Below are 14,072 nucleotides of genomic sequence, written 5' to 3' on the forward strand. Positions count from 1 at the left end.
ATGTGTGAACTGAATTTAGATTTTTATTTTATGAATATAAAGTACCCATTCTTTGTAATTTTAATTAGGTGACGCAAAAATGTATGACGTTAGACGATGCGTATGAATGTTAAGGTGTCGAAATTTTGACCTAGATTAGATTTAGTCATGGTGAAAAGAAGATTTGATGATAATGATGTTAATATGTGGTTGCCACTAGCGAATATTCATAACTGCTTATCGTGTGATAGTTATCAAAAGAGTTGTATATATCAATATATAAGAGATATATACAAAGAGATGCTATATATAGTCACATAGAGTAGGTTGGTATGTACGTAGTTTACGGTTTTATCCAGAAAACTAAATGATAATAGTTCAATGATTACCAACTTTGTTGCGTGAACTTGGTATGCATGGATTCTAAAAATAACACAACTTTTTTTTTTTGTATCAATGTGAAGATTTTATACCATTTTCAAGTTACACGAGAAACAAGTAGCAGAAGAAAGAAAATAAAGAAGATAAAATACAACAACACAATTCAACCTGCAAAGGAAATGAAATGAGAGCTCATGGCAAAGCCACGAAATGAAACACCGATTCCAAACTGTAATAAAACAATTCTTAGTGTAAAATATCTAGTTATATAAGTATACCAATGATCTAAAGATATACCAACTAGTAATATTTAACCCATAATGTTTTTCAGGTATTGATCATGGACTTTTAACCGTTAATATGTCAGCTATTTTAAAATTCTCAGATAATCTCGATGTCAATGAGTGAATCTTGTTGATTAATTAGGTCACGGCTTAAAATATGCATCTCTTTTCTAAACGAAATCGAACATTATTGAAAGTGCACTTTTTTTTTTGGTTGAGTTTTATGATGATAATATAATATAATCTGAGAAGGATTAGAGTTAGCAAACTCACTTAGAGAACAAGGAGAAATGTGAAACGTGCACAATCACACATTATCCACTAACCCACAAGAAGGCCGACCACTTTCCCTCCTTTTCTTGTTCTTGCACATCAAGCAAACCAAACTATCTTTATTTAATTTTAGACCTAAGATTATTTGTTTGTTTACGCAAATATATATATACAGATGAAAAATATTACAATAACAAATTATTTGATATAATTTTTTCTTTTACAGATATAAAAAATTTCAGATGTACGTAAAAGACAAATGTTACCCCAAACCGCAAGCAAATCTCTTGTTGTGATGAATCTTGTGATCTTTTAGTTTTCCTAATTGAAAAAGTACATATGTCATTTTTTAAAAACAAAGTACATAAGATCCGTAACTAGTTGGTATATAAAACTAAAACAAATATTAAAAAGAAATAAAAATCTATTAAAAAACAAAAAGGACAAACGGACCAAAATGTGCCACACCTCCAACTTCCATGATCTAAAAACCTTGGTCTTTACTATATAAATGAGAGCCTGTTCTATAACACAATCATTTGCCAAGAAAAGTCTGATCAGCTTCATCACATAACACACCTCTTACATATACCCCCAAACACTTCAAATGGAGAACTCCTGCGTGAGACAAAGAGTATTCTCCAATCACCAAATCCGAACGATACACGAAGAAGAAGATCAAGAAGAGAGTAGTTGGATAGTCTACTTTGAAGATATTGATCATGACGATGATGAAATGGTGGAGACCGAAGAAGAAATGAGTCATTATTACGATAATGATTCCTCTATGATCTCGGACGCTGCATCTCCTGTCCGCACCACAAAGATTAATAATGTTGTTCGTCGAAAGGCTACCAACATTAATACTAACCCTAAAAAGAGACGAATCATTCATCAACACAAAGAAGAAGAAGACGAACAACAACAGCAAAAAGGAGAGGAAGAAGAAGATGAAGAAGACACAGCTTCTTCTCCTTCTAATAAAACCAAGGTTAGATACATTATACATATATATATATATATATATATATATATGACTGTTTCTTAATTTTTTTGTTGTTGTTAATTATAGTTTTCTAACATTTTGTTTTTTTTGGGGTTTATTTAGGGTTTCTTTGTATTGGATGGTGCGGAAGATAATGGAAAATTCACGGACAATGTTACGTCCGAGGTAATAAGAAACATTTGTTGCATGAAACTGATACTTCTTTTTATCAAAAGTAGATTTGAATTTGGACTAACATACATTGTATCTTTGTTGAATTTTATAGGAGAAAAGATGCATAACAGAGACAGGATTGACGATAAATGAAGTTATGCATGAAGAATTCTCTGCGGAACTGAAGAAGAGAGGACTTTGTGTAGTTCCTTTGTCCATGTTATCTAACCTTATTGCTTGATGATTCTTTTTTTTCTATTTTAACTGTTGTCATTATTTTTTATTCTTCTGATTCTTTTATGTAAAATTGTTACTATTATTGACAAATGTATAGAGAAATCGAATTTCATATTGGAAAGTTAAAACACTTTGCTTCTTGTTTGTCAGATTCGTGAGAGAGAATCAAAAGTGAGACACAGATTATGACAAAGTTTCTTCAGACCGTTTTATTATTACAGTTTTGATATGTACACACTACTTGCTATGGTCTGCACCTGAAAATACAGAGAGCAGCTTAGGAGATGATTACATAGACATGTTTCGGTTTCTCGGGTTCTCATTTCTTTTCGGGAAGCTTCTCCAGCAACTCGGGTATCACTTCGAAAAGATCTCCAACAAGTCCATAGTCAGCTACCTACAATTGCATAGCACTTTTAGCATAGTTTTTGGTCCTATCTTAAATTTACCGAGAAGAAGGCTCTCTATCATGTTTGTCACCTGGAAAATAGGTGCATCCGCGTCTTTATTAACCGCGACAATCACCTTAGAATCCTTAATTCCAGCTAAGTGTTGAATGGCTCCTGAAACACCAAACGCCATGTATAGCTCTGGAGCTACTATTTTACCAGTTTGTCCCACCTGACAAATACACACCAACAACCAAACTCTTGTTGGATTTCAAAAGCCGTTAAACAGAAGGAAAAACCAAAGCAAAGATCCAAAAAATGTTACCTGAAGATCATTAGGAACATATCCAGCATCAACAGCAGCACGAGTTGCACCAACTGTACAAACAAAACGTTAGATATGTATGTATGCACATTTTGAAAGCAAACTCATTGAAGAGAAACAGATTACCACATACTCATTGGTGATTAGGATAAGCATATATACTAACCTGCTCCGCCAAGTTTTTCTGCAAGCTTTTCAATCATTTTAAAATTCTCAACACTCTTCAACGCTCTTCCACCAGTTATCACAACACGCGCACTTCCAAGATCAGGCCGTTCTGTATCCTGAGTTGAACGTCCCACATATCTAGATTTGCTGGCAGAGTCTGCAATGGGGAATGAAAAAAACTAAGTTTCTCAAAAAAGAAACCAAAGTTTTAGAACAGGAATGCACGAAGAGAACACTAAACGAACCTTCTTTGAAGTTTGAGAGATCAATCTGAGAGATAGTAGCTTTCTTTGACTCGGAGTCTGATGTAATTGGGGTGACAGGAAAAGATGTAGATCTAATAGTCAACATACAAGGACCAGCACCAGTATAACGAACTGTACACAAAGCGTTTCCCGCATATATAGGCCTGACACAGATTAAAAAGCTAAGTTTCAGTTCAACAACACATATCATGAATCCAACGGGAACAAGAGAGAGTTGGAACGTACCTGATGAACTGATTGGATCCAAAGATTTTGACAACATCAGTAATAGGAGAAACATCTAAAAGAGCAGCGACACGGGGTAATAAATTCTTGCCAAATGAACTAGAGGAAGCAAGGATGTGGGAGTAATCTCCTTGTTGCCGAACAAAGTCAACCAATTTAGCCCAAGGTTCAGCTAGTGGATACTCAAACTTATCAGAATCAGCAACAAGTACCTACAAAAGTACCAACATTGAGAGACCACACTTAAAACAAAAAAAGCACATGAAGAAAATGAGAATGTAGTAGTAGTTTCAGTTCACCTTGGAAACAGAAGGATGACAAGAGGCAGCTTGGGAAGCAGCATCTTGAAGAGAAGAACCAGAACCAGCCAATAACAAAGAGATTGAAGAATCCTCACCCAAAGAGTTAGCTGCAACTACCGTACTAATTGTCTGAGGTTTGATAGAACCACTCTCATGTTCAGCTAGAATCAGAGTGCTAATCTACATGCCAACATACACAACACACAATGAACAAGAAGAAAATATAAAGAAGCTTCACAAATTGGCTATTTCAAAACAACACTTGAGCAATAATGAGTTGTCCTTTTTATTCTCCAAGACTTTGAAATCAACATAAAGACCGATACTTTACCATTTCAAATCCATTATCCAACATGTAAAAATTGGAAACTACAAAATCGAGCTTCGGGGACAACGAAAACAAGACAGGGGAGTGAAAGAATCGATTTCATGGCAAAAAAAGATCGAACAGTGGGTAAAAATGGGTAGGAGAGTAAAGATCATACGCATCGAGAGAGGTTGGTGATGGAGATGGAGATGGATCGAGGAGCATAAGAGGCGACGAAGTTGTTCCTCGTCAGAGCTCTCAGTAGAACAGCTCTCGTCATCGTTTCCGTCTTCTGATTGGTTTCTCCATCAGATTGACAAAAATCAAAAGACAAAAGAAAAAAAAAACGAAACTTACATAAAACGACGACGTTTACGGATCAAAGCCAATATGTTTTTTTTTCTTTTTTTGGAAGGATTTATTTTATTTATTGACCTGAGAGGTTTAGTCAAAAAGATCAAAAGCTGATTACTTCGTTTCCATTTGTAGATTAGTCAGATACACATTTCACAAAATTGAAAATTCCATATTTTTATAGTGTGATGATTCTTTCCTATTATATGATCTAACACTAACAGAGAACAGAAAGAACAAAAAAAAAAAAATCGAAACTTTAAATGATGAAGATTTGGCTTAGTGGGATCACGAGACGGCCTTAGGAACAGAACCGGAGATACTGTACAGAGAGAGAGAGAGCTCATTGTCGAGATCTGTCTCTGCCACAGCCATGGTTTCAACCACTAAGATCAAGGCCGTTGATTTCTACAGGTACATCATACAAACAAACAATCAAACCCTCTTATTATCTCTTTCGTGTAACAATTTTAGTGACAATTCTCGTTATTGGCATTGATGCACATGCGAAAAGTTCGTACCTTTTTTTTAATACAAATATGGACAGTGTCTGTTGGATTATGGATTGTGAGAATTTGGTCCTGTCTTTCTCGTTTTGTTTTTTTTTTTATCTTGATTATGAATAGGGAAACAGTGTTTTTGGTCCTTGTCTTTAAAATTGTATACTTGTGTTGTTGTTGTCTGGAGTTAGAACTGAGTGTAATTGTGTTGTTCTGAATATGATATCTTTTTTTCTTTTATTCAGGAAAATCCCAAGAGATTTGACTGAGGCATCTCTCTCTGGTGCTGGATTATCCATTGTAGCTGCCCTTGCTATGTTGTTTTTGTTTGGAATGGTAAATTATCATTCTCTGCCTTGAAAGAATAGTATATGATTCTGCCATTGTTCCATGATTTTGGCTCATGGTTTAACAACTTGCAGGAGCTGAGTAGTTATTTGGCAGTTAACACTAGCACATCCGTAATAGTTGACAAAAGCTCTGATGGGGACTACTTAAACATTGATTTCAACATCAGGTAAATGCTTAAAAATCATGTGTAATTATTGGTTAGAATGAACAACACCACCATGCCATTTTTTTTTTGACACTATCGTTCCTTCTTATGTGTTTATGGTTCAATCTTATTTAGAATACTGGTAGACAGTTTCTTGATAAATTGATGTCTGGTCTGTTTTTCACCTTTTTTTTTGTAGCTTTCCTGCCCTCTCATGTGAATTTGCATCGGTTGACGTGAGCGACGTGTTGCGAACTGTAAGTTTCTGTTTCCAATTCTCAGTCTAACTGTTTTCTATCATCCCATTTCGCATTGCGAGCATGCATGTTATAAGTTTCTCATCATAGGGTGTGCAGTGACAATAATAGTTAAATCATATCCTATGTTTAAACTTTCTTCAGCACAGGTTGAATATGACCAAAACGATTAGAAAAGTTCCAATTGATCCGCATTTAAGAGCCACTGGTGCGGAGTTTCACTCCACCTCCGGATTACATCTCATCAACCATGGAGATGAAGATCATGAAGAAAATAGTTATGCTGATATACCATTAACTGCTGCTTCTTTTGACAAGTATACACATCAGTAAGTTGGCAACTTCTTTTATATTGTGTATATATACTATTACTAACTATATATGAGTACATGTCCAAAGGGTTTTATAGTATGAACTGATGTTTGATTTTCTTTATGCAGTTTTCAAATTTTGGTCGTTAATTTTTATGCACCGTGGTGCTACTGGAGTAATCGCCTGGTAATATTGTTTTGCATTTTGTAGTAGACTATTCAATTTTCATAATACTTTTGCAATTACCAGATTTTTTAAACTAGACTCTAGATGTTCTCATCACAACCTAGTTAGTTTCAGTCGAAACAGAAAGAATCTGCCTTTGTTTCCTTTACGACTGTTATTATAATCAACCAGACTATGGAGTCTAGCAGACAATATCTTATTGGTGGATGAATAACACTGTTGTGAGAGTTTTTGTTGGTCTGATAATAACCTATGTTAGCTCAATAAAATGTTCATGCTTGGTCTTTTACCGTGTTTTTTTTTTTGTTGTTTGCTCTGCTAAAATTTTCAGAAACCATCTTGGAAGAAAGCATCTGAAATAACAAGACAGAGGTGTGTGTTTTGTTCTTCTGTATTTGTTATTATTTATTAAACATTTTCTGATGAGATAAAAGAAATCATCCAGATACGCTTTTCTGATGATTTCATTTTGGAACATTTGATGTTTCAGATATGATCCTGGAATTGATGACCGTGTTCTTTTAGGAAGTGTTGATTGCACACTAGAAGCTACTCTATGTAATAGGTATCTGTCAATCTTGACTTTTTTCCTCCTCTATTTCTTGTTGTTTTAGGGTATTTCGTAGTCACATTAGGTTTTCTCAGTTCTAATTTATCAAATGAAATTTTCAGCAATCATATACAAGGCTACCCATCTATTCGGATTTTCCGAAAAGGCAGTGATCTTAGGTGAGTTTTGAACTTACCTCCTTTACAATTTGCTTCAGTTATAATTTTTTCATGTCGTCTACTTAAACCATTTACTCACCTCTTGTATAAAACTCCACATCATTTTTGGTCCAAAAAAGGTGGTTTATATAATAATGCTCACTATCTTATTCAGGGAGGACCATGGGCACCACGAACATGAATCGTATTATGGAGATCGAGACACAGATAGCCTAGTCAAGGTAGACTACTCTAAATTCAGATTCTACCTATATAGGATTCAATAGCATATCATTACAACTGTTTTTTCTTCTTTCAGATGGTGGAAGAACTACTCAAGCCTATCAAAAAAGAGGATCATAAGTTGGCTTTGGATGATAAATCTGTTAATGCGTCCACAACTATTAAAAAGGCACCAGTTAGTGGAGGTTGTAGATTTGAAGGCTATGTGCGTGCAAAGAAGGTAAAAATGTGAAAACATCCAAATTTTATGAGATGTTCATGTGTTTTTTTTTTCCTTCTCATGGTGCCAATTTTGTCTTTTATATTGTTTTCTTTTTTCAGGTCCCGGGCGAACTTGTGATCTCAGCTAATTCAGGAGCTCATTCATTCGATGTTTCTCAAATAAACATGTCTCATATTGTAACCCATCTAACATTTGGTACAATGGTTTCAGAAAGGTTGTGGACTGATATGAAACGATTACTGCCTTATCTTGGCCAAAGCCATGATAGGCTGAATGGGAAATCGTTCATCAATCAACAACAGTTGGATGCTAATGTTACCGTAAGTTCCACAAAATTCCATGTGAAAGTACTTTCCTACTCGAGGTTTCTCTTATAACGTGTGTAACATATACAGTTCGAACACTACTTGCAAATAGTCAAAACAGAGGTGGTTTCAAGGAGATCCGGCCAAGAGCACTCATTGATTGAGGAATATGAATATACGGCTCATAGCAGTGTAGCTCGCAGTTACCATTATCCCGAAGCAAAGTTTCACTTTGAGCTCTCTCCAATGCAGGTACTTAAACAGATGAGAAATAAATATATCATGCTCTACTAATTTGAATGCATGTTCTCCTTTTTTCATACTATACATTGCTCTGTTTTTTTTGTTTGCAGGTCTTAATAAGTGAGAACCCGAAGTCCTTCTCGCACTTCATCACCAATGTTTGCGCCATAATAGGAGGTGTTTTTACGGTATAGCATTTGTCTCACAGCCTAGCTTTTTTCATAGTCTCTATTGGATTCCTTGGTGTAGAAGTTAAGACTTTTTGCTTGTTGGATTTCAGGTCGCGGGGATACTAGATTCGGTATTTCAAAACACAGTCAGACTGGTGAAAAAGATTGAACTCGGGAAAAACATTTGATCAGGAATGAGCGAGTGAGGTTAGATGTTAGTTTTTCAGTTTTCTAAAGATCAGCAAAACCATAGAAGAAAACAAACCCTCAGTTTTTACATACCTTGTAGACATTGTTTATTTTCGAATAGCAGTTTTAAAGAGAGAATAAAGAAACATTTATAGGTCTTCTTGATTGTTTTGCCTATAGTTAACCTCAGTCTCAGTGTTTCGTTATCCTTCATATATTCATATACTATAGGTCTTCTAGTTATATGAATCGTGTAGATCATTTACAATAGAAATAAACAACACACGGACAAATACGGTAATATACCAACGTAGCTGTTAGTAGAAGGCAAAACAGAGGAAGAAGAACAAGGCGAAGCTGTGATGAAATGATATGGACCAGACCAGTTAGCGTGAAGGAAGTGTGACCATCTGTGAATATAGCGGTGGCTGCATCTGTGTTGAAGCTATCGTAACGTCTCTTGTCAATTGAAGCACCGAGTCTTGTTTGGTTGGTAGACGAACACTGCATTGTCCATGATTTTCGACTCAATATGATTTATGTATCGGAATGAGCAAAATGGTTTCTTAACTTATGCAGAGACTCACTGATTCGGAACCTGCTTTGCTCTGCCCTTTGATTGTATAGTTTGATGAGCTGATGGCACGGTCCAACCCTTTTGTCTACCTACCACGAACTCTCTGGCACATACACTGTTTGAAGGATCACGAGAAGACACACTAGAAAACCAAGCCCATTAATCTATTCTTTTAATTGTGGGATCTCACAAATATTTTAAAATTATTTTATAAAATTAAATTATTTCGTCCGGTTGGGTTCACAATATTTTTATTTTTATTTATTCTCTCATGATTATTTTATCTTAGTATTTAGAATAAGTAATAATTGTACATTTAAAAAATATATATATATTTTTAAAAATAATGTAGAATAAGTAAATGAGCTTTATGGATGAAAATACGCTTTTGTAATTTCACATCACGTACCACACTCTACTCTATGTACCAATGTTTTCAAAACCGGACCGGACCGGCGGTCGAACCACGTTAACCCGCGAACCGGCATCATGTCTGGGTTGGATTAATATCAAAACCCAAAAGAAATTGAACCGGTAAAAAACCATATCAACCCGCCAAAAAACTAAAAACCGGTGAACCACTAAACCGGATAAAACTGGGTTCTATTTTTTTTTTTGGTAAATTTGAGTACAATTAATTTAATTAATTACCTTTTCTAGTTTTCTTCTTAGCAAATCAGCAATAGTAGGGTTTCTTAGAGAATGAAGATTGCATGTTCTACACTCTTATTATCTTATTGCTTTTAGATTTGAATTTCTAAAATATTTTACTAGTACTGGTTATACTTTGAGTTTGTTACGGTTTGAGTTTATTACTTTTTAATGTTTTTTAAAAACATTATGATTAATGAATTATTTTATTTGGTATATCCAATTATATTATAGTTATAATCATTGAAAAAAAATAGAAGACATATCCATACCTATTATTTATAAAAATATCATCAAAATCAATTGAACCCGGTTGACCCCGGTCGAACCATATTGACTCATGATTCAGAAGCTTTCCCGGTTCAGTGACCGGTCCGGTTTTAAAAACATTGCTATGTACTAAAAATCCAGTTAAGTTTTGAAAATGTACTAATTTGCACAAAAAAAAAAACCTAAAAAGAAAGTGGCCCAAAAAAGGTCACTAATAAACATAACAAGTTTACATTTCATATAATGTTTTAAAATAATTTTAGTAGTCATGTTTCTTCCTAACATTGATTTATACGCTACGCATTTGGTTGAACGAATCCATGTTTCATGATTCGAAAAAAATATCATTTATGTTTATTAGAGTTATAAAATTTTAATTTTCAGTTTCACATTTATACTTATAATTAAGCATGTTAAGTTTTCACTTCCATCTTAAATATAGAAATCTTATGTTTCATACTTTTTATATTTTTGTTCTATATTTCCTCTTGTCGTCTTCTAATTGTTGTGAAAAGTATGTGTGTTTATTTTTTGGAGTTAAGATAGTCCGGTGTTTTCACTATTGCAATTGAACTAATTTGGATTTGTGAACAAACCATACTGATTGATGAAAGTTTAAAATGGATACTCTTTGTTAACAAAGCCGGAAACCATTCGGTCTATGCCACAGTTTATTTATAAAGCCAAAGAACATCAATTTAAAATATCTATGCGATATTGGGAGTTTGAGACTTTGAGTCATACCAGACCGGCATAGCGTGATTGATATGTCAGCTAGATGTCCATAAATCTTCAAAATGGTACGTATCAAAACCATGCATTCCTAATCCAAAAAAAGTGAAATTTAACTAATTTTTTTAGGTCATGGATAGATATATACCTTATAAATTCATTAAATATCGTATATGGATTTTAGCCGAAACTTACCTTCATAACATTTCAAAACTCAAACTCAAACTTTTATCTTTATGTGGCAATCCAAAATAATATACTTTCAAATAATAATAAAATATGTAAGCATGTCGACAAGAGAAACAAAACTTAGCTCCAAAACAAATAGTAATGATTAATTGATTATAACATCTCACTAAAAAGAAAAACGAAGAGAAACAATAGTATAAATGATTATTTAATGATACTGGTAATGAGAAGTGAGAAGTGAGTGATAATAACAGTGAGTGATAGTGATATAAGTGAGAGTGATAGTGATAGTGATCATGTAAGTGATAGTGATCATGTAAGTGATAGTGATCATGTAAGTGAGAGTGAAGTGAGTCTTTAAAATTGTTCCTTGGATAGGACAGCTACAGAGGCCCAAAATTAGTTAGTGAGAAGGAATGGGTTTTTTATTCCTAAAATAATATAATGTCGATGATCCCAACTTTATCACTTGTCGACTTATTACTGGTTTAGGTGTTGCCGACACCACATATTCCATGGCCATACATACTACCATTTATCTAAAAACTTTACTAGGCTAACTTGTTTTAAATGTTGTTTGTAATTAGATTTGGAAGTTATTTTTGTAATCGGTCAAGTCAATTCAAATTCAATTCAATCCGATTTAAGAAATCTCACTAACTTACTATAATGCATCGTCGACATTGAGGGTTTATTCGATGAGTTATGAATCTTATTTATGACATTTATGAACTATCATACAAAATCTTTCTGCCTGTAGGAGGAATCGAAATTTTACCACCCCATTGGCATTATACATCTACATATATAATACCGTATATATATATTTTTAAGCTACAAAGTATTTTTTTGGTGTATGGTATTTTTAGAGAAATTATACTTACAAAGTTACAATATAATTATACTATGTGGATTTCTTGTGGTATTGAGCAAGATTTGTTTTGGTGATTATAATATCATTTTTGGTATGCATGTGAATTTAGTTTTTGGTATAAAAAAATGTAATATATTTTAACATCTTAGCGGAGATGATATATTTATTTCCAGAATTTTTGTTTTCTTATATTTTTGTTTATTATGAGTTTAATAAGTATTGTGAAAAAAATATAAACTTATTGATCTTTGGTTATACAAGTTATGACCTGGTATGATCCAAAATTTTAAATTAATTAAAGACGTCACTTTCTTATGGTAACAAAATTCACGTCAATTCTTAATAAAATACTAAAAATCAACTCCCGCATGAGATTTCATACTATATTATATTCATCTAATTATATTATTATTATTATTATTTCTAATATAACAAAAAATTAAATTAAAAACTAATATATTATTTAACAAAATTGATTTCATAGTTACTTGGCGGAGATAATATATATATATATATATATATATATTTCCAGAATTTAGTTTTGTGATATTTTTGTTTATTATGAGTTTAATAAGTATTCTGCAAAAAAATATAAACTTATTGATCTTTAGTTACAAGTTGTGACCTGGTATGAGCCAAAATTTTAAATTAATTAAAGAGGTCAATTTCTTATCATAACAAAATTCACATCAATTCTTAAGAAATAATGAGGATGTTAAAACTTAAAAGTGACAAGTAGTGTTAACTGTTAATTAACTGATATTTTAATAATTTCTATTTGTGATATATATGGGTTTGAATATTACACTTTTAAATATATCACAATATCAAATAATTATAGATACAAATGATAAGGATCAATAATATAATGTTATAACTCAACAAATATAAATAAAAAATAGTATGCTTGTCGTATTTGTTTATGTTTCAAATGTATTATTTTATATATTATTATTATTCATTGTCACATTTGTGTGCTAAAGTTGCACACCATAATTTCTTTACAACCTTTTAATTCATTACATGCAAGCAATACACATAAAAAAAACCATCTATTACGATGGTAAGAATTATAGAATTGGTATTTTCTTCATCAAAATTATCATAATAATCATTGTCAGGAAACAAACCACATTTTACATAATTAAACCTTAAAAGTAGTATGCTTTCCGCAATACTTCAAATGTATTATCGTATAATATTATTGATTATCGCATTCTTATCATCTTTTCCGCAATGAATTTAAAGTGTTTTACATGGATTTCTTACTTCAAAATTAAAAAAAAAACTAATTGTCATAGCTTTTATTAGAATTTCATAAAATTTTAATAACAAATCATAACAACTTTATTAAGTTCAACCAAAATCATCAAAATTATTTAAAATTTTACAAAAACTCAAATATATATATATATATATGGTTCAATAAACCCCTCTAGGTTATGAATCATGAAGATAAATGCTAAGTAAATTTTCTGTTTTGGTAAAAAGTGGTAACTTAACTTACTAAATTTTACATAAACATGTAATTTATAACTGATTAAATTGTACGTAAATTTTTGCAATTTACAAAAGAGTTCAGTGTTTTTTATTCAGGTTGAATCACACTTCTTTCTTCCTTACAAATAATTTAAAGATACATATTTAAGTGTCGAAAAAATATATATAATATATTGGTGTCGAAAAAAATATATATAATATATTGAAGAAAATATAATTTGAAATTTTTTGACTAACTAAAAATGACATTTGAATATGATGGAAATATGAAATTCCTGAAATATTTTATGTTTTCTATTTAAAATGATCAAGTATGTTGTTAATGTTTACAGTAACTAAATCTCAAGTTCTAAGTATATATTATTTTTGTGGGGGTAAACAGTGCTTAAGATTACACCCTTTTTCTTGAGATTATATTTAAAAAGTATATAAAATGTCACATGTTGGGTGTTTTGACTCCAAAAGTTATATTTTTGTTCTCCAAAAGATATTTGATTTTGAGTCATCATAGTTTGCAAAAATAATAAGTCACCATAGTTTGCAGTTGACTTTTTATTTGCCACTATGGTGACTTCACTGTCCATCATATTTCAAATATTTGATACATGTGCAATGTGCATAAATAATGTATCATCGATTAAAAACGCATGTATAATCTACGTAAACTTATTTACGGTTTTTTATACGACACTTTTACAAATAATTCATCAACATATTACTTCTTTTCTTTTTTTGGGGCAAACTCATCAACATATTACTTTTTTCTTTGAACAACCTGCTCATCAACATATTAGTTAA

The 14,072-nt window shown here is 32.2% G+C and overlaps 3 protein-coding genes across 4 annotated transcripts; 2 read left to right on the top strand and 1 right to left on the bottom strand.

The window, feature by feature from the left end:
* The first annotated feature begins 1,454 nt into the window (after positions 1–1,454).
* On the top strand, positions 1,455–2,451 carry LOC104758391 (uncharacterized). The gene is made up of 3 exons (XM_010481250.3): positions 1,455–1,908; positions 2,026–2,088; positions 2,189–2,451. Exons 1-3 carry the CDS (start codon positions 1,525–1,527, stop codon positions 2,315–2,317), a joined length of 576 nt encoding a protein of 191 aa, XP_010479552.1. The 5' UTR covers positions 1,455–1,524; the 3' UTR covers positions 2,318–2,451.
* Positions 2,408–5,057, bottom strand: LOC104758392 (electron transfer flavoprotein subunit alpha, mitochondrial). The gene is made up of 8 exons (XM_010481252.3): positions 4,474–5,057; positions 3,986–4,168; positions 3,687–3,898; positions 3,441–3,604; positions 3,194–3,352; positions 3,028–3,080; positions 2,794–2,934; positions 2,408–2,710 (listed from the first exon to the last, which is right to left on the bottom strand). The coding sequence occupies exons 1-8, from the start codon at positions 4,573–4,575 to the stop codon at positions 2,633–2,635; spliced, it is 1,092 nt and encodes a 363-aa protein (XP_010479554.2). The 5' UTR covers positions 4,576–5,057; the 3' UTR covers positions 2,408–2,632.
* Positions 4,733–8,641, top strand: LOC104758393 (protein disulfide-isomerase 5-3). Of its 2 annotated transcripts, none has more exons than XM_010481253.3 (15): positions 4,733–5,063; positions 5,395–5,485; positions 5,572–5,666; positions 5,845–5,902; positions 6,047–6,231; positions 6,343–6,400; positions 6,732–6,772; positions 6,891–6,965; positions 7,073–7,129; positions 7,284–7,350; positions 7,428–7,571; positions 7,673–7,894; positions 7,970–8,131; positions 8,233–8,310; positions 8,403–8,641. In XM_010481253.3, the coding sequence occupies exons 1-15, from the start codon at positions 5,023–5,025 to the stop codon at positions 8,478–8,480; spliced, it is 1,452 nt and encodes a 483-aa protein (XP_010479555.1). In that variant the 5' UTR covers positions 4,733–5,022; the 3' UTR covers positions 8,481–8,641. The 2 variants fall into 2 exon arrangements, with proteins under 2 accessions (XP_010479555.1, XP_087351425.1); XM_087495299.1 differs by having other exon boundaries at positions 4,783–5,063; positions 6,052–6,231.
* Positions 8,642–14,072: the final 5,431 nt, after the last annotated feature.

The sequence above is a fragment of the Camelina sativa genome, chromosome 17, assembly GCF_030686135.1.
Source record: "Camelina sativa cultivar CO46 ecotype springtype chromosome 17, ASM3068613v1".
Taxonomy (NCBI): Eukaryota; Viridiplantae; Streptophyta; class Magnoliopsida; order Brassicales; family Brassicaceae; genus Camelina; species Camelina sativa.

Bases quoted from the DNA above. Each gene is read 5' to 3' on its own strand.
- LOC104758391 (XM_010481250.3), top strand. From the start codon at position 1,525: ATGGAGAACTCCTGCGTGAGACAAAGAGTATTCTCCAATCACCAAATC. The intron at 1,909-2,025 runs GTTAGATACATT...GGGTTTATTTAG, and splicing joins CTCCTTCTAATAAAACCAAG to GGTTTCTTTGTATTGGATGG. The intron at 2,089-2,188 runs GTAATAAGAAAC...TGAATTTTATAG, and splicing joins CGGACAATGTTACGTCCGAG to GAGAAAAGATGCATAACAGA.
- LOC104758392 (XM_010481252.3), bottom strand. From the start codon at position 4,575: ATGACGAGAGCTGTTCTACTGAGAGCTCTGACGAGGAACAACTTCGTC. The intron at 3,899-3,985 runs GTGAACTGAAAC...GTACTTTTGTAG, and splicing joins GTCATCCTTCTGTTTCCAAG to GTACTTGTTGCTGATTCTGA. The intron at 3,353-3,440 runs GTTCGTTTAGTG...TCCCCATTGCAG, and splicing joins TCTCTCAAACTTCAAAGAAG to ACTCTGCCAGCAAATCTAGA.
- LOC104758393 (XM_010481253.3), top strand. From the start codon at position 5,023: ATGGTTTCAACCACTAAGATCAAGGCCGTTGATTTCTACAG. The intron at 5,667-5,844 runs GTAAATGCTTAA...TTTTTTTTGTAG, and splicing joins AACATTGATTTCAACATCAG to CTTTCCTGCCCTCTCATGTG. The intron at 8,311-8,402 runs GTATAGCATTTG...GTTGGATTTCAG, and splicing joins TAATAGGAGGTGTTTTTACG to GTCGCGGGGATACTAGATTC.